Here is a 20667-nt window from a genome sequence, read left to right on the forward strand (position 1 = left end):
TATAATGTGATGTACAGATTAGACTTAGGTGGTTCACAGCAATTTGTAATTGCTGTAAAAATTCAGTGAATTTGGATTTTATGTGCCTTTTATGTGCTGTTTTCTAACAGTTTGGATTTGCAGCATGAAATAAATAGGTACAATTTTGTATTACTAGTTAGATATTAGTGATGTATCACTTTAGGATTGTCAAGCGATATATCGGTTATCGCAGAATTTCTATATCGTGATATTATCATTATCGTAAGCCGTGTATCGCATCATTTTGTGAGGTACCCTGCGATTCCCACCCCTAGTTGAGCGTTTTGCCTGCCTGATTTTGCTGACAGGTTTAGATTTTGTTGATTTGGTAATTAGTGCTTGCTTTTTGTGTTTCTACTATGATTAAGAAGTCTATGTAGTTAAAAGGTTTATTTTTTGTCTGTTTTAACTGTGTTTATTGGTAATGTATGATTGCGAGTCTGCACGAGGTGTTTTATTTTGAAAATTGACCTGACTCTCTGTGCCAATCTGTGTTTCCATCAAAGATAGATCAACTGCATATTCTCCGTGGAGCTGAGAGCCGCGTCTGTGATGAGTCTGTGACTCACAAGCATTGAATGGCCGCGATTAGCACCGGTTAAACTCCACCGGTGTAAATAGAGCAGGAATGGGGAACTGTTTTCAGTCATGGATTAATGCACACTTGCAAGGTGTGCTAGTGTGTATTTGCAGCACTAGGACGGTGTATAAAATAAAATATATGTCCATTGTAATTAAGGAACATCTAAGTGCAATGGCATAGCTCACTTCTTTTGGTCTATGGCACAGAAGAATAAGCTATATCAGGGTTTGGCTACACAGACAATACTTTTTAGAAGGATCAATTCATTGTTTGTCGTGGTCTTTTCATGGGATTCGATGACTAAATGAAAAATATAGAACTGAAAGAAAAGAGAAATATACAGGATGGAGAAACATAAGTTCTGGGAAAACTTTAGTATATACATAGTATAAACATAGTATGAATGCAATTTGAATAATATAGTCAGATTTAGCAATTATAAATGTCTCATTCCCTTGCCTCATTAGTCTTCACTCGGCAGTGAATGCAGAATCACTCAAATAAATAAAGAAAAGACAATTATCATAAACTTGCCAATTTTTATGTTCACACCCATAAACTAACCAGCTATTATCAATCTGCCTTCAATCTCTATTGTATGAATGGTCCACATTCTAATGTCAACCAGCACATACAGAGGCTTCCCAGTTTACTTAGGTGAATAATTCAGAAGCCTTGTATGCTATTCACTGGGGCAAATTGCAAATCTAGCACCCCATTCAAGTCTGCCGCTGCCCTCATAATAGACTACTGATTGGCCCAGGGGAATGATATATTCTAATAAGTCTGAGTGTGAACTGCACTCAAAGATACAGGAACATTTTTTCAAGGCAATGTCTATGCACTTAGTCAGGGTTATAAACAGAGTACATTCAAAGATGGAGGTGATTTTTCAGTCTGTCTACATCCCTTTGGTGCCACCGGCTGAAATTTTAATCACATTGAAAGACACACGCACAGATATACAATATGTGCGCACACCCACACCTACACACACACAGTCACCTCACAGAGGGGATGAGCAGATGTTGTGCCGAACGACATGGTTTGACCAGGACAACCTGTCCCTGTGTTCCACCAAATCTCTCCGAAATCTAAATATGTCCCAGTTTTCACAATGACTCACACAAATGTCCCCGTTTCCAAAAAAATCCCACAGGCTATCTGTTACCTTTCTGAGCATGTAAAAGTGTTTCCCAGGCCTCCCTACACAGAGGGGATGATAATTGAAGTGGATGCTCCCCTGTGGAGAAGTCATTATGATTGGTTCTGGCCTGATGAAGGGTGGGAGGCCCCTGCTTTCTGCTCATCTCACTCTTATGAGACAGAGAAAGACAACACTAGCATGTACTTAGAAGCAGAGACAGAAGCACACCATGGGAAATGAATTTAATTACGCTATCAGGGTGGCATTGTTTAGCTACATAACTGTATATCTGTGTTTTCTGTGCAATGGTGCTGTAACTCAACCCTTTTGGAATTTGTGGAGTCTTGAAACATAAACAATCAACCCCCTCCTTCACTGCCCGGGATGGGGAGAGAGTCCAGCTAGGGGGCATTTCCTTAAACACACCCACCCCCACACACACAAACACAGTCAGGATCAGGACCACTGGGATGAGTCAGACACCCGTGGGCAGAGACTGGCTGGGTTATCAGAGTAAATTAATGCGTATTATGCAGGGATTCTACAATTGAGAACCATTGCCTCTTATTATTACAACTACGAACAAAGACTAAGCAGACACACAAATACACAGTAGACATAAAACTCAGACCATCCAGACGCTTTGTTTGCACCTCCCTCATTTGCATCTCCAATAACACAGGTAGTGATCTTCTCTCTCTCTTTCTTTTCTTTCTCTTCTTTGTCTCTCTCTCTCTCTTGTTATCTGCAGATTTGTTGGAAATGTATAAATAGCTTTTAGTTCATTTTGAGGACATCTGGTGTGAACTGATCCCGTACAGTGAGGCATGTCAGAATCTCCCAGCTTTACGTCTGATTTTTGTATTTTTAAGGTTTTATTGTGTGTGCAGTTTTGTATTTCACATATTTTTATTACCAAGCGCAAATCCCACTTGCTTTTATTTTTATGTGCTTGTTGACTGAAATGGGTCATTGTGTATATAGCCTGAGGCATCAAGAATAGTAACATGTTGGGGTTTTGTATTTTATTTTTCTTTGTTTTAAGACAAGGGCTTATTACCTCGCTGGATTTGAGGCAGTGGAATTTAAAAGATCAACAACAAAGCGCTGTGGAGGAGAACAAACGAACACAAACCATACTTAAACTGCTGAAATAGGTGACTGCATTGTCATCTCCCTGTCAAGGTGTCATATGCGATCCCTATGAAGTCTCCCGAATCAGCAGTGGCAGTTAATCTCTGTCATCGCACATCACACAGAGTACCAGTGAAAGTGCAAAGATAAATGAATTGTGTCTTTTGGTACGTGTCTCCAGTATGTCATCTGCAAGACCTGGATGTTTGCACACTAAGTTTATAAATAGCCCTCTGATATTTCTCATGTAGGCCACAGTCACTCACACACCGATGTGGGCCAGGGTATTGAATAAATAATGCTTACTGGGGATTACGGCTGCAGATGATTTTCTCCTGTATGCTTGTCGCGCGGCTTTAGCACAATGTGTGGGTTTTTTGTGTGTGGATGTGTGTGTCTATGTGTCCGAGTGTGACATATACAGACATATCATGTCACGAAAGCCGTCGGGGGTCCTCACTTAAAGAAATGATATGGGGGATGGAAAGAGGCTTGTTTGTTTGCTCATTTTGACTCCTGGCTTTAATCTGATTTTAAACCCTGTGGCCCAGCATTGAATCACCTCATAACTCTGATAACCAAGCTAAACCTCTCTGCTTATAGTCCAGTGCTGCTGGGTTAAAACAGCTACCTAGCCCATGCAAGACTTTTCCTTCTACACATGTGAACCTACTGTACACGCGTGCCGAACATCTGTGTATGCCTGTATATGTGTGTGTGCATGTGTGTGTTGATCCACTTAAGTTAATCAGCTGACAATCAATCTGGTATTGATGTGCAGAGGCAAACTGTGCTCAGCGTTGAGTGATGATGAGAATATGACAGTAAGTCACTAGGTGCAGCTTTAACTCATGAGTCCAATAGCTTTAATGGGCATGTAAAGACCACTGTGGCAGATACAGAGGACTGACTCAGCTCTCTGTGGCTGCAGCCATCATGATAATAAAGATCTCCGGAGCCTCGCAGCTACATGTCCACCGCTGTCACAGCTTTTGTGGGAAAAATTCAGGCTGATTTCCTCACTTCTCTGCATGTAGACGTTGGACCAAGTGATAGGATGATCAATAACTGAATGCATAAGCGTTGTGTATGCATTAACTGCAAGGATACGTGTGTGTGTGTGTGTGTGTGTGTGTGTGTGTGTGTGTGTGTGGAGGGGGGTGGGAGGATCCCCCCCTTTGTGTCCTAGTCCAGACAGTGCAGGGAGAGAAAGCTGGATGTGGGATTTTCAATATAATCTCCCTACCAGATGGCAAAACATCCCATATTCCTTTTGAGGTTCCCCACGTGATCTCCTGTAAGGAGTGTGTGTGTGTGTGTGTGTGTGTGTGTGTGTGTGTGTGTGGATGGTGTATATATGTGCTCACACACAATTATTATTGGATCACGTGTACGTATGCTAATAACAGCCGTAACGTCACATTAATCCAGTGACCTGGTTAAGCCCCCAACTGAAGGAAGTGAGTGTGGGAGGCAGGGCGGGGGAGCTGCCAGAGCCGGAGAAGAGAGCTGGAGAAGAGAGAGGAGAGACAAAGCGCGCTCCCTCTCACACACACTCATTCACCTCGTGAGCGACAGAGTGGAGCGTAGCTGAGAGGAGCAGAATGGGAAGTGTTTTAACGCAGAGGGAGATAGAAGCAGAGAGAGGCACGTAGGACCAGCGTGGAGGGGCTGCTGAATCAACATCACACACTTCTTTCCTCATACACACCCACGCGCTCAGCTCGCGTGAACCCAGGCTTCCAGGCTGGACAGCACGGCGAAGACACCCACCTCCCACACTCACACACATGCTCACACGCCCACAGACACACACACTCTGGAGCGTACTATGGTGGTCCAGGGAGCGGTGACGCCCGGGAGAACCCGCCGGCTGATGCTTAAACTGCCGGTGGGGACTCTTCGGAGGAACAGTGGAGAGAGGGTAAGACCCAAGCTTCCCTGGTTTGTTCTTTCTCACTTTCTCCCTTCTTCTCTGACTTTGCCGCTCCCTCTCTCTGAGACAGTGTCTTGCAGTGCTGTTGTGTGTGTAAATGGGATTTAAAAAGGTTCTCTGCTTAATCCAGGGGACGGTATTAGATGTGAGTTGGTGGAAGGCAAGTCAAGAGCAAAGCTTTTAATCTCTCCAGTGGACAATACGTCTCTGTGTTTCTCCTCCTGTCAATCTGAGTCTGTCAATCTTACCACGACTCTGTCTGTCTCTGTCAACCGCTAATGTATTCCACTGAGGTCCTCGGCTTTCAAGGTCACAGGAAAGTCTCACTGTGGGAGAGCCGTCTTTGAGTGCAGCTTGTTTGCCTGTTACTGTCAACGCAATTGAACTGACTTGAGACGCGAGTTAGCTTCCTTTTATCAAGCGAAGCCACACATAGCCTTTCCTTCAGCGTGATTTTAAGTGCTGGATTTCCCATTTACACAGGGAATATCGGTTTGTCTGCCAGCCATCACAAGCTTCAGTGTTTACGTGTTTGCATAAATCTGGTGGGTGTGTGCTGCAGGCAGAAGATAATAGTTTCCAGCAAAGCTTAAATGCGGAATGTGCTTTGCAAAGTTAACCTTTATGTCAGTTGTAAGGACAGGCTGTAACCTGCCAAGTGATTCACCGCCTTTGCTCTTCAGCAAAGTTGTTTACACCAAGAGACAGAGAGCTGCATGTGCGTGTGTGTGACTCCCCATTGAATTCATTCTGTGATTCGTGTCAGCACTCTTTCATGTTGATAATACACTGGTATTACATGAATCAGTTTTAAGCAGAGTGTGTGTGTGCAGGTGATGAGCGAGCTGGGCTTACAGCCCCTTTCAAACTCCTCTCCCAAAATCATGAGGTGCTTATTGGATCATGCCGAATTGAATTTCAACTCCCTTTTTGAAAATCTCCCACTTGATGTGATGTGACTTTAGTTTCATTAACACGCCTCTTTGATGGAATGTGACTTCTAAATTCCATGAGCTCTTCTGAGAATCGCCGGCCTCTTTGTAGTTCTCTCTTTGATTGAACATGTACACAGAGGACACAGTAGCACACACGAGCGCACACATGCTGTACCCATGCTATCGTAAATTACACCGTGTGGCTTCTGCATAGTGGATGAAAACTGCTTTCATTTTAATAAGCCCAGACATAGGACTACACATTCCCACCCTGCTTCAACACAAAAATAACTGTTTCACCTTTTACATCTCCTCGCACAGAGGAGATGTAAGGGGTGAAGCACAACCTGCTTCACAACCTGCTTCCTTTGCCAAAGACGGCGTTTATAGTCAGGCTGCACTGAAGTAAGGGACGTGAGAGGTCTCAGACAATTAGAATTTGCTCTGATGCTTTGAGCTCACTATCCAAAGACTTCAGGTTGTGTGTCATTAATTCTGTAGTGGCTGGTAAACGGATTAACTGTGATCTGACTGAATCTGGCTGGCTGTCATAATACTGCTTGATTGGAGGAAACTGAATATTCACTGTCCTTTTGAGAGAAGTAATTGCTGCTGGTTGATTGGCTGGTGTCTGTGCACGCACACACACACACACACACACACACACTCAAATCACCTTAATTAATGGAGAACAGCACATTTTGTCACACAGGAACAGAAGGAGGTCTCTCTCTCTTTCTCTCTCTTTCCTGCTCTCTTGATTGCATTCCCTCTCTCTCCCTCCCATTCTTCTTGCAGCCAGCTGTGTGCAGACAGACTGAAGGGGGATTACTTGTTGTGATTTACATACACTCACTCGCATTATTGTACTGTTGTGCTGAACTGGACGTGCATCAGCTTGCTGTGTAAGGGAGTGAATGCATCATATTTTCAAAATAGTCATCTGTCAAACTGCACCAGCAAGAAAAGATTTTTTTTAAAAGAGAGTTTAAATCATCAGACCATCACACTGCTTCCTCTCCTCAGTGGTGGCAGGTGAACAAAGCTCAGGGATCTACTGGCTTCTACCCCAGAAGCTCTGTGAAGGTTGACTTTAACCTTCCCATGTCCTTACTGAGCCACTGAAATACTTTCACTTCAACACACAGCTGCAGCCTTGTCCTGCTACGACTTGTCATGTTAGATAACTCATTGAGTTATCATCCCATCTCCGCCTTATGCAGCTGCATGAGCTGTATAGAGGAGTAAGAGCATAAACATTTTTTGACAAGAATCTATATCTCTAAGCAGCTGACTGGGCAGAGCGGTGGAAGCATGTATTGTTACACACATAGATCCAATTAAAAGCATTTTGCATACCTGGAGGGCTAGTTTTCCATATCCTTAAGCATTTCCCATTGAACATGCAGAGGTTAGTGGGTGCGCTTCACCACTGGCGAAACACTTTTCTCCAAAACCGTTTACATTTATTAAGTCGTTTGAAAGATGTTTAAAAAACAGAACCTCCAGACTGCTTTTCGCCTACCAGATTGCAGAGTGAAAAGATAGACCATCTTCTCAACTGTGCCCTGTCACTTATCTAATGCAGATGAATGGTCTCACGCCTGTAGCAGTAGTTTCTGATGGATGTGGATTTCTATCACAGTTAATTGAGTAATATCTACACAGAGAACATAGCCATCTTTGTTCACGGTCAACAGCTATGACACATCTGAATAAAACATGCCTCGTTAACCGCAGAACAATAGGAGAGGAGGCAAACTTGATTACACTCACTTTTCTCTGTGTATCACTCTCTTTTTTATAACTCATTTTCTCCTTCTACTCCTTGTTATCATGTCTTAAAATCCCTGCCATCATATCTAGACTTGTCACTTTGCATTTCCCCTTTCCCTTGCATACCTTTCATTATAACATTAGCATTTTGAGAAAGTTAAAGTGGCAACACATGAAAGATCAGCATGGACAAAATGGGAAAGAAGGACTTAGATAGCCCTAGCAAAACAGTAGGTGTTTACAGTATAACGGGATGGCGATAAATTGCACAGTTGGTGTTGACAGTTTAAAACAGCTTCTTTTAAGGGATGTTTCATGTTTAGATTACGTTGGTGAGCAGTCTGAATTAGGATTATCCACCGCCTTTGTTATCCTGCTATCATGTTAAGCTGCTCAGCTATTTTCTGTGAAATTAAGAACAAAAACAACAAACAAACAAAGGGAAGACAGGGTGCAAAAAAATAGCAAGACATATGTGTGTGTGTGTGTGTTTGTGTGTGTGTGTGTGTGTGTGTGTGTGTTTGTCTTTATGGGAGGTGGGGGGTGGGGGTTGAACACAGATGAAAACATTTCAGATTTTAGGAGGTTGAATCGCTCTCCAAGGAAACATGTTGTTGTCAGGGGCACCGCAGGGGAGCGAGGGCTTAAAGGTGGGAGGGGTGGATCACTGTCAGGAGACTGAGAAGTTCACACAGGCACACACATACAGAGATTTAGACACATACACATGTTCAGGAAACACATTCATGAGCGGAATAGGAATGCAAACAGACAACAGTGTGACTGTAATTTACCACAATAGGCCTGCAAGCTAGAAGCAGCCAGGCAAGTGTCGAGGCAGGAATTCTAATCGATCCTTGTTACCTTTAAACATCTTGACTGCAATCGCAGAGAAGGTCAGCGCTGGACTCAGGCATTCTGTGGATCAGGTTGATACTCTGCTTATTTCTCGTCAGGCTGATCTGATTGTCTCAACATTAGAGTCAGGATTAATTTAAGCAGCTACAAAGTCGATGTGGAAACCAAGCGAACAACATTCAAAATAAGTATCTATTTTTTCTTGTATCATCCCTCTGTTAGCAAGTATCAGTTTAGAGCTTTGAGTTTTTGCCCCCACAGTTCTGCTCTGCCTCGCTACAGTATTGATTCCCAGGGATCTCTACCTGCCCCCACCCCCCAGACAGTAGGTGAGAGAGCTGCGGTCAGTCAGTCCAATTAAAGAGACAAAGAAAAGGGGAAAGAGGCAAAAGAAAGAAAGAGGTGGGAATAACTGGAGCTAAAGGGTCCTGAAGGCCCCCCTCTTGCACCACACCCTTTTCGGCATGAAAGGGGACCCCCATTTTCTCCCCAAGGCAGCTCAGAAGGAAGAATGTTTTTGAGCAAGGGAGGAAAGGGGGGGTGGCTCCCACCCTCCTCTCCACCCTGTCTCTTTCATCACTTTCTGCAATGTTTTTTTTCTTTTATTTCATGTCCAAAATCAACCCGCAGACCTATACACACACGGCACAGCTGTGTACAAGTTCAAAGTAAATCTGCACAGAGCATGATCAAACAATGAAGAGCTGATCGCCTATTGACTGTGAGTGAAGGCTGAATGCAGTGAGCTGCTGATAATGTGTTTTCTCTATGGAGACAGTTTGCTAGCAGGGTAACTATGGTGAGAGTGGACTCCTCTGTCCTCTGCCAAACCATCCCCAGTGGATGGATGTGTGTGTGTCCCCGTCCTCTACCCCCGTCATGCAGAGCTCAGAATGATTTCTTCATTATCTCTGCTGCTCTATTCTCAGAAATGACTGTATGGAGTCCTTTGAAGAACAAGAGAGACAGAGCACAGAAAAAAGACAAAAAAGATGAGTGTGGGTTGATGGGAAGGAGTCTGTTAAATTCCATCTCCCCCAAAACAGGATGTGGAGACCCCGAAATGTTCCTTAAATATCCCAGCACAATCTGTGCCCTTTGTTAGACAGAGATAACACGACTCAATATGAACGGAGGCACTGCCTGTGACTCACTCATATGAAGGGGTTTATTCATAGTTTCTGTGTGTGTGTGTGTGTGTGTGTGTGTATGTATGTGCTGTATAAGCTTGTGTGTGAATCCTGCTATGAAAAAGTAAGAGGAATAGAAAGGAGAGTTAGGGAGAGAAAGAAAGAATATGTGTTGTAAAATTTACAGCACTTGAAGGTTTTGAAGCTAGTAATTGTGTGTGTGTGTGTGTGGATGTGTGTGTTTGGGCGGGACGTGTGGGCGTGTGCATGAGTGACAAAGAGAGACACAGAGCGGGAAAGGGTTAGAAAAAGAGAGAGCGCGAGTGAGAGAGGTGCAGTCTCTTGTTTTCCCGTGGGTGTACTGCTGCAGTAACATAGTAATCCTCATTAATATTTATCTGCTAGGCAAAGTGGAGGGAATGATTAGCTTGAAAGTGTGAGTTACATGTGTGTGTGTGTGTGTGTGTGTGTGTGTTTGCGTGTGTGTGTGTTTGCGTGTGTGCATGCATGTTTTCTTGAGTGAACACCCCTTTCTGCATGCGTGTATAACATATCGCAACGTACTGTACAACACATGAACTAGGTCAACTTCTGTACTTAAGAGACTAACAAGCCCCGATACTTCAAAGGCTTTGCGTCGTCGTGGGGGCCTTTCATTGCACACACGCACAGTAAACAGTATTTTCATTTTAATTATTCCAAACACACACACGTGGACAGGGAAGCTCATGGCATGCACATACACTTTTGTTCTCACGCACACATAGAAGAAGCTCCTCAGCTTTCTTTAAGTTATGTTATTGATTTTCCTGCTTGCACCTCTTAATACCATCACATTAAACTAGACTGATCGGTATTGAATTTCAGACCAGGCCTATACATGTATGTCACTTATAATCTCTGTCACCGTGACGGTGGTGTGTGGGTGTGTTAAAAATCAACCTATAAGAAAAGTAAGCCTGGAAATTGGTTTATAGTCACTTAAAAATTATAGTAAAAGAAGAGAAGAAGTGCACAAGTGGTACCTGCACATTTCCTGTGTGTCATACGGACTTTACTCTCTTCAGCCGTTTTTGTGAATGTGTGTGCCACGGTGCCTCAGCTGAGAATGTTCTTGTGAATTTATGGTGTCTGTGACCCATTTCCCTCCACTGCTCTCCCTCTCTGACTTGCCTGCACTCTAGTGTAACACGCCTGAGTGGTGATTAGAGAGCAGGAGGAAGATTGAGAGATACAGAGGGATGTGAGGGAGAGATGATAGAGGGAAGAGAGAGATGGAGACAGGAGAAAGTAAGAGGGTTTAAGAGTGTTGTGAGAGCAGAAGATGGAGTAGAGAAAGTGAGAGTTTACTTCTGATGGTCCTGTTTTCCTGTCTGTGGGACTGCAATGTCCTCACAACTGACTGGGTAGTGCATACAGGTTTGAGGCAGTGGTGAGAAGTACATTACCTCAAGCCGTCTACTTAAGCCTAGTTCACACTACACAATTTTAATTAATTTTAATTTGCCGGTTGGTCAGGCTGTGATGTCGTTATGTGTGAACTACACAATGAAGCATCAAAACGGCTCTCTGACGCATCGCCGACGCCAGCCAGATATCTAGTATGCCAAATATCTGGAGAAGTCGGCCGACTCGACATCTGCATCCAGCCAATAAGAGCAGGCATCTGGCAGAGCAGGCAGCTACTTTTTCTCTGCAAAACACTTTTTACTCACCTCCAGCTCTCTCTGTAGCTCAGACATCCCTGCTATCTGCGTGTGCTAATCCATTCTCATATTCTCAATCCCATATTCTTTGTATTTATAATTTCTAGCTTCATAATAACAACCAACAGCTGTTTCGTGTGTAGGTTCGCGTCATTTCCCGTTTCACATTTCACGTGTGTTTTCTTTGCAAAACGTGGTTTGGAGACCAGTGTCGGGTGACACAGCCGCTGTCAGCTCGCATAGTGTGTGACCCCCTGTCACCAATCAGTCACATAGTGTGAACGCAATAACAACTTCAAGACTCCCGTCACAAGACATCAAGTTGTATAGTGTGAACAACACGGCCATTGGCCGACGCTGAAAGTTGTGTAGTCTACACGAGCCTTTAAGTGCAATTTTGAGGTAATTGTAGTTTTTTCATGCAACTTTATGCTTTATACTACTCCACTACACATGTGATGACTTTACTTTGCTGATTGAGATTAATAATACAGAATAAACAGAATCAACAAATAAATTATAATGTATTATTACAGGTTAAGATAAGACCTCACAAGCTACCAAGTAGGGTTGGGGAATATGTTAAAATATTCAAACTGGCCATATATGCCGATATATTCTCCCAGGTGTGTGTGTGTGTGTGTGTGGCAGCTTTGTGTGTGTGCCTCTCTCTGCCTTAGCAGAGAGAGGCACACACTTAGCCTTAGGTCTTAGCTGACCTTTGTGTTACTGGGTTAGTTATGACTCGTTCTTTGGGGGCAGACCATTAAATTAGCAAAATAAAATGACAGAAATTGCCTCCCAAAAAACAAGCAGCAATACTTGAAGTAGATTTCGATGTTAATACCGTACTTTTAGAGTGTTTCTATACTGTGGTATAGCTAATTTTACTTAAGTATGTGAATGTGTGATAGAAAGAATAAAATAACACACTTGATTCCTGTCCGTCACAAGGTTGATCCCAAATACTGTCTTCTTCTCTCTCTGTCTAATTACTGTGGTAATAGCCGGCCAGCTGACACTCTGGTGCTGACTGTTTACATCACAGGGCCTGTGTGACCTTTCCCAGGATTCAGCTGGACATTGCACACACACAGAATCATGGGAACAGTGCACTGTCACACCCCCCTCCCTACCACAACAAATATTTATACCCCTCGTAAATTACAGTGGCTGAGAGGTGAATGTCTCCAGCCTTCTTGTGTTTAGCTCCAGCTAAACCCTGATTCATGTTGGAAAATTCACACTGTAGGAATGCTACACATTCCTCAGGGTTTCTCAAGATCTGAGAGGGCAATGTGAGGCCCTGAGATAGAGGCATATGAAACTGGTGATGTGTAAAGAGGGATGTTGGAGCATGTGGTTGGTAAAATTAAGTATATTTAAAAAGATGCAAGTTTATTGCATTATTGAGGATTAGGGTTTCCTGCAATCCATTCAATTAGCCATCTGTGCAAAATATAGAGTGTAAGAGAAAGTAGCACACACAGAAAGAGAGAAAGAAATAGAAAATGCCCCCAAGGCATCACTAACAACACATATTAGTATTTTCCCATTGTGGAAAAGTAAAATTAATATCTACTTTCTACAGTATTCTGTAGTTGATTAATGCTATGGCAGTAACTTACTCAGACTCGTGTTGGCATTCAATAACAGACAAATGGTATGAGCATCATACAACAGTTTGTGTGCACACATACCACTCAGCAGTACAGGAGCGACCCCTTACATCGATAAACCCCTCCATGAATCAGAGTGGGCTACGAAAGGCCCTTTAATCCACCCACCGTCAGGCTGGGTTCAATATGAAAGTAGAGAATTACTACTGTACAGTACAGAATTATTGAATTCTCTATTGATCAGCGTTTGCTGAGGAAAGTGGAAAAGAGAAATCAGTTCAGCTGGATAAAATGTGAGCTTTTTTTCTTTTTAAATAGTTAGACTGACATTTAAGAAATCCTTATTGACCCGGAAGATCAGCAAAGGTCTGTCGGAGCTAGTAAAAGTATGTGGCTGAGTTCGATTTCAGAATTATTTTGACATACACACAGAGAACATTGATCATTTGAGCTGTATTGTTTCAGCAGTGCTTTTAAGCCAAGGGTTTGTCACAGACTGGCAAAGATATACACACAGACTGTAGGCTTGGCACAGGTTGTATGTGGGGGTTGTATTGCCTCCATGTGGCCATTGTTGCAAATGGGTGCATGTAAGCAAATTTAAGCTTCATTTTGGATTTCTTTCTCAAATAAACAATTAGTTTGATGTAATCAATCATATTTACATGTGTTGCACATTGTGTGCAAGGATAATCTGTCCAGTTAGTAGAGAGCAGCAGATGAGTCAGACATTCTTGAATTTTTAGAGGAATTAGGTCAGGTCAGGATACTCCAGCCTGGGAAAACCGGCTCAGAGGAAAAACATCTCCTTTTTAAAAAACATTCTGGCTAAAATCCCAGTACTGTTAGAGAGTAGCATACAGTGTTTTTCTGTTAAGTGACTCTAATTGGTCTGTAGATGCATGCAGTGTCAAGTCTCACCAGGTGTGTGAAAAGGTGTGCATAGTGAGCTAGGTAAGCACATCCCTCTCTACTTGAAAAGTTAGACATAGAGAGAGAGAGAGAGAGTGAGCGCTGTCATCTGTGCCTCTCTCCTGCACTGGACTCTCTATGTGAAGCTGCAGTATAGGAGTGCATATCGCTTTAAAAACAACTACCAGTCAGGGAGACTAAGAGACCGGCTGAATTTCCTTAGTGGGAATGTTTGTGTTTGTGGCGCTCAGACCAACGGACAGAGGCTGCATTGGTCAGTGAGAAGTAAAGAGAGAGGAAGGGATGAGGAAGAAGAGAGAGAAAGTCAGCAGGGACCACTGGCTGTGTGGGACTGGGACAGAAGGACTAGCAGTGGGTTTGACCTTGAAGAAACATCAGACCGCTGAATCCCAGAGAGACTGAGAAGACGGGGAGGGAAAGATACAGCAGAATAGGTAGCCACAGGGTTATCCTGTCTCTGTGTGGCTTACCTCTGGAGATGACCCAATTATCTACTGGAGCTAGGTGGTGTCAAGAGGACAATAAAGGCTAATTCCTCGTCATTACCTCATTACCTGGGCCTCTGTGGATTTTACCTGTAATGGCTCACCTGTGCAAATAAAGGTTTGTTAATGTGATACCTGTGGATATCCCACTGACATCAACTCAAACTGCTATACGTCTAGAGGTGTGTCTCTCATCACAGAGCTTGTAGTCAGCGAAGTAATGGAGGCAGTCTTGTTGGGTCTTGACGAGGCGGTCTGTACCCGGCAGGGTCTGCTGTGGACTCTCACCTCAACAGCCCTCCGACGCCTTCGTGTGCATGCCAGGAACCTTCCTGCACCCCTGCATCTTTTACACACACACAGGTGTGTTTCTAGGCCACTCTACCAGGTAGGCAGCGCCTCACATACACTCAAAACAAACATAAACTAGATATTCTTGTATTGTCTTGTACTTGCATTTTGAAATGTAACCCTAGATAGTACATTTACATCTGTTAAGAGGTACTTGATGCAGTCTGTCTGCAAGCTGTGCCACCTGTGGAGATGCATATCCTGTAGAGGAGACTATTATAAATGAAGGATTGCATACTTGTGTCAAGACTTAGGAGAGGAGAAGGAGAGAGGCACGGAGTGAACAGATGATGTACTGTGGCCCAGCTATGTCCTTCAGCCGATAGACCCGGGGCATGACTGATTTGTTTCATTAAGCATTTAGGACAGAATTGGGTTAGATGTTGTGGCAGAGTTAGTGATAAGCTGACATCGTTTTATAACACACAGCTCAGGTACATGTGGAGTGGTGTCCCAAGTTCATCTATTGCTGCTTTGTTTTACGTCATTGTCCCTGTGTAGAGTCTTCTTTTGTGGCTGCTGTGCTCAGGATGCAGAGCCTTAACAGGAAGTTGTGTTGCTAGGGTCACTATTAAGGAGCCGGTAACTAAGCTGTTAAGCTGGTAAGTGTTTCTATGGATATATGAAAGGGGTATGCTTGCACCCAAAACACACACTGACACTCTGTTTTATAGGCTGTCTGCCTATAAAACAGAGTTCCAGAGTGCCTCCATTGTCGTACACGTTTAATCTCAGTCCATGGCAACTTTTGACACCTTAAGCATGTCCATTTGCTTCAAAAATTGTTTCACTGGAGACTTGATTTATTTTTTAATTTTTTTATTAAAAGCTACTGTGTCTTTCTGTGCCGTGTGTTTGTCTAGCTGTGATTCAGCAAAATGGTCGATCAGTATTCGCTTCACCATGTCTGAATCGGTACTCAGGGCTTTCATGGATCCATTAGTATTCCCCGGGCGTCTCACCTGCCCTGTGTGCAACTGGCACCACCAAGACAAACCCAACAGGCTCACAGAGAGAGACTCACCCGGCCTGTTGCTAGATAAGAAAAGGGCACACACTGTACTGTATCGTCCAGAATCATCATACAGCATCAGTGGAGTAACTTAAATACATGTACAGGCACGCAAACATAACACCATGTGCCTTTTCCTGTCTTTTTGCTCTAATGTCCTTTTTATCCTCAAGAGGGGAATAAGTTGGATTGTTATTCTAACTTTTGTCTTCAGATGTGTTTTTATGTGGCTCCTAAGTTTAAGCATCCTGAGGGAGGGAAACACAATCAGAGGAAACTGAAATCATATGCCAGACCTCCCTAAGACAAACCTTTCCTTAACATCCCCTAAATAACCATTCAAGCAGAGGTCTTTTATCACTTTCCTAAACATCCTCTGGATGTGGGCTTTGATGCGCTACAAACAACATCTCCCCCTGGCCTGACAAAGTGGTACAGTCCAAGGTGGAGCAGTTAATAGTGGTGGGAGTTGCAAAAGCAGGGAAGGAGGGGTCAGTGTGTTAGACTGCAGGATGGGGATATCCCTGGCTCAATGCACTGCCTCCCAGCCCGGCTTCCTCTATTATTGTTAATGAGATACCCAGCCTCACACAACTGGCAGACACACAATTGTGAGAGAAAAAGACAGAATGAGCAAGAGAAACAACTTAACTGTGTCTTTATGTTTTATACTTTCTTCACTCTTTTTCCATCTTCTTCTTTCACTCTGAGATGAAATACATTTCCACTCCAGTTTTCCAATCCTATTACTTCTTCATTTCTTATTTAACTCTCTTTTCAACTCTCACTGGAAAAGAAATCCGTCACCAAGCAGTCCTACATTCTCAATCAGGACAGCAGTTTTTACTGCGCTCCGGTGTGTGACACACATGATCATTTTACATTCAAGGTGCTTTGCGTATTGCATGAAGGGGCGCCCTGTGTGATTGAGCTGTGGCGTTACAGTAACTAGCAGACTGCAACATATATGTTAATGGTGTTTGCTCACACAGACATGCTCTTATTTCTCTTATGAGAGAACGCAGCCGTGTGTTCACACTTTCATACATCACGCTGAGTAATATTGACTCAGCAGCCTCCAGTCACACATTTTCCTCTGGTGGTATGACCTTTTAAATAGGGTTAGCACCGACAGGCGTGTGAGGGCAGTGCTCTGCTGTGCTGTGTTAGACAGTGTCTCTGGGTAATTGTTTGTCATTTCTCGTGTTGCTTTCCTTTTGGCATTGATTTCATCTGTGTACACTGTATCTTTTTCGCCTCTCATTTTTCTCCCACCAGCCCCCCTTACCACCTCATCCCAAAGGCAGGATATCCTGCTTGAGGAAGAAGTAGGGGAAAGGACTATAGCAGAAACAGGTGGTTGGACTCCCCTCCCCCTCCTTAGTTGCAAGCGTTTCTTATTTACCTGTAATCATCACCATCCTGAAGACTTACTACAAGCCATCATTTTCTTCTTAAGAATGTGAAGTGACATGTTGTTAAGAAAAACTCATCCTCAGTGTGTTCAACATCCTTGACAAGATAAACATCCTAGATACACCAAGTCTCTTTCCTGTTATAGTGTTTCCTAATACCAGCAGCTGACAGGAAGCTGGTTCTACTAGATGACAAATAAACTTAGATCCAAGCTGTTTCCTAGCAACGCTATTCCACTGAAAAGTTTTATACATATTTAAAATCTCACGTTATATCACATCTGTCATACATATTCATCAGACCTCACTGCTCTGTTAGCTTGTAGGCTGTACTGCATCATATTTAGGATCAAAACCAGGGCCAGTCTACTCCCACTGAACTCATCTGGTCCTGTTTCCTGTGAGAATAGCTCTGTCACTGATCATATTCCTTTCCCACTGACGAGTCCCAGCCCATTATGATACTAAGCAGAGATGCAGCAGCACAACTCTAAAATAACCAACAGGCACAATCCTCCCTCTGTCAAAGAAGCTGGTTCATTTGTGTCTGTTCAGTTACTTCTTTTGTTTGTGGTCCGATAAACTGTGGGCGCTCAGACAAACCGTGGTGTTTTCAAGCAAGTGCATTTCTTGGAAGAACAGTCCACTGTGATTGCCAGCGGCTCCCCTGAATCAGGACATGATTGTACTCTGTTCAGTTGTGGTTCAGTTTAAGTCTCTTTGACTCTCATGTTCAATTTATGGCCGTTTGTTCTCATATTCCACTGAAACAGATGTCAATAAATAGACTCATGACAGGCAGGCAAATATCCAGGATAGGAAAGCTGCGTGTCCTCGCTAATTCCCAGCTTTAATTCTTTTTTCCCTGTTTTCTAGCCAAGTAATTATTGGATAGAGGTTGAAGTTGAACTTCTGACTTCCTACTGAAGAATTTGATCACTATCCCTGTCTGGCAGCCATCTTTGTTCTCATTGCCAAAGTCGAGATCTTTATGTGAGAAAATCTTTTCCCAGAACCGACCGAGAGAGAGAGATTTAGCGGTGGGAGGGGTACAGGTCCACACCGGACATTGTCTCAAATTTTTCCAGCACTTTGTTTATTTATTCATTTTTTTGTGGTAATTTCTTAATGTGTTTGCAACTTGCCGGAGGCATGTTTGTGTTTGGTACCCCTGCATAGACGCACACATTCACACACACAAACAACCCTCTGTAGATTCTGTTGGTGGTTGAAGCCGTTTACAGTGTCTCCCTGGGGATAAGGTCTTATTTGCATAGTTTGTCTGGAAAACATTTCCACAGCTCCATTCCCAGGTTTATCAAATACCCAGTGTGTGAGTGTAATCTCTGTGTGAAAGAGAAAAAGGAAGCGCAAGGGCTTATTGATGTCTGAACTTAAGAAAATGTCTCGTGTAGAGATTCAGCAACAGTTCAACCATGGCCACTCCATAAATCATAAATCATGATCGACATTTTATCTATCATTCATATTTTGTTGCTATAAATGTGTTTGATGAGTCTCTTGGTGATTTGCAGTCTTGTTACATGTTAAACATTCAAAGCGCGACGCCCCTCCCCCCTCATGTGCCATGTCATTTAGACTACTTGATAGGACGACCAATCACTTGATTAATTACAGCCGTTTGCATGCTACCACACAGTCATCCCAAAAGGATTCTCAGATTTAAGGCAGGATGATATTTATACTTTGGCATTTCCAGCAAAGCTGGAGAAATCATCTATCATCATTGTTGCATGACAGACAATCATATTTGTGATATAAGCTTTACTGACAGTGTTTTTGATTTCATATTAAAGGATTGCCAAATATGAACATTTTCCCAGATATCAGTTGCCATGCTGTAGAATATTCAGATGTTAAACATGGTTAAACACACGGGTTGCAACATCTTGCTGGTGTTTTCTTGGGCCAAGGTTCAGCGGCCTTCTAGATAAATCTGGCTGGTATCCCTCTAAATCCTCTAAGTGTGTCTGTGTCGTGGCCAGAGTTATAACTAAGTGGCCGGAGCAGACATGATACATAAGGTTATTGGAGGTGGTCCTCTTCTATTGAGTGAAGTGATAGGTTTAACTGTGGCATTAGTGATGGGGATATAAGGGTTTATAATGTTTTAAATTCAGAGGTTAGGGCCTCAGTATAGAATGGTAATCCCAGAGGATTACTAGGGGAATCTGGTGAATATCTGAGGAAATCCCTCTCAGGGACTCTCAGATCCTCTGTTTGTATGGATATTTCATCCTCTAACAGTGTGTCCACATGTGTTTACCGAACAGAGGTTTAAAGTTCTGAACACAGTATGTTTCCATATAAGGAGACTTTGTAGAAACAGGACAACTTACTGTCACATCAGTATCAGTCACATTAATGCTGAATGAGAGTGGAAAATATGATGCACACATGTTTGAACAAGGTGGAGCTTAGACAGTGATTTCCCTTGGTCATTTGGGGAGGCATAGTCAGCCACTATATTAATAAATCATAATTTTGAGATTAATGTGAAAGCTGAAGGCTCCATGATGGCTTACATACATTTTTATCATACTCACTTTAATACTGCAAATGCCTCTGAATATAGCATATAATATAGTATACACCTGTAGGCTAAACCATATATGCATAAAGTGGACACACAAAACTGCGGAAAGACATAGTGTGCGCATGCTCACATAGGCTTGGAAACTCTGTGTTGCCTGTATGTGTGTGTGTGTGTGTGTGTGTGTGTGTGTGTGTGTGAATTTCTGAGTTCACAAGGACCTACAGCACAAGCTTTCACCAAATACCACTAAAGCTAAAAAATGAACCCAGTTCTCATCTGGTACTGTGGCACATGATTGATCAGGTGTTTTTATTTATTGAGCAAAACCTTTCCACCTCCTACCATCAGATTCTGGCTCTCCCCGAGGCCCAAATGGAATACCTTTACAATGACGGGATTCCCTTTGGACAAGAGGAATTGTACACACATCCACACACACACAGACCACACATACTTGCCAAAGGGCTCTCCCTGCTGATGAGCTGGGTCATTTTTCATTACCCTGGCTCAGAGGAATCAAGTGTGTAGTAATGGAGCACAGTCATATTGAGCCAAAGCTATGGAGGGATAAATCCCAACTGCAGACCAGACAGGCTGCAGGACAGAGACTGCAGAGGGACATATAGCTCTTTTTCACTCCTCCATTTGTCATTGGAATACTTCAGACTAGGTCCTGGGGGAAGATGAGAGAAAGGTCTGCGGCTGCAGCATGTTCACTACTCTACTCTTATCTTGCCATTGCTTCTGTTTTCTTTATTACGTTGCCTCTCTTTGTCTGCCTGCTTCATCTCCAGTTTATTCCCACTTTCTGTCCTAGCTGTCTGCTTTACCCTTTACAGACTCTTCCCCCATGCATTTCATGCCTCGACGTCTTGGCTGTTGAAAAGCGTGCATGTTTCTCCTGTATATACCTCTTCTATGTACCTGTCCCTATACTGTTCTTGCACATATACCCTCTTACATCACTTGATCCTGTATAGCCCGAGGGGGAGCCCGAGGGGGAGCCGGGGGGGGGGGGGGGGGGGGGGGGGGGGGGGGGGGGGGGGGGGGGGGGGGGGGGGGGGGGGGG

At 43.4% G+C, this 20667-nt stretch overlaps 1 protein-coding gene across 7 annotated transcripts in view; it reads left to right on the top strand.

Annotated features, from left to right (window-relative positions):
- The window catches only part of frmd4a (FERM domain containing 4A), a 101996-nt gene that overhangs the window by 34624 nt on the left and 46705 nt on the right, over positions 1-20667 (top strand). For 3 of the 7 annotated variants that reach the window (XM_046036716.1, XM_046036714.1, XM_046036715.1), the window contains exon 1: positions 14484-14651. The exons of 2 other annotated variants lie outside the window; for them this stretch is intronic. In XM_046036716.1, the coding sequence (XP_045892672.1) occupies positions 14484-14651 (168 nt within the window). Of the gene's footprint in view, positions 1-4459; positions 4810-14483; positions 14652-20667 lie in introns of those variants that run through there. 2 more of the 7 variants (XM_046036717.1, XM_046036718.1) reach the window with 1 other exon arrangement.

Source organism: Micropterus dolomieu, linkage group LG22 (genome assembly GCF_021292245.1).
Source record: "Micropterus dolomieu isolate WLL.071019.BEF.003 ecotype Adirondacks linkage group LG22, ASM2129224v1, whole genome shotgun sequence".
NCBI lineage: Eukaryota > Metazoa > Chordata > Actinopteri > Centrarchiformes > Centrarchidae > Micropterus > Micropterus dolomieu.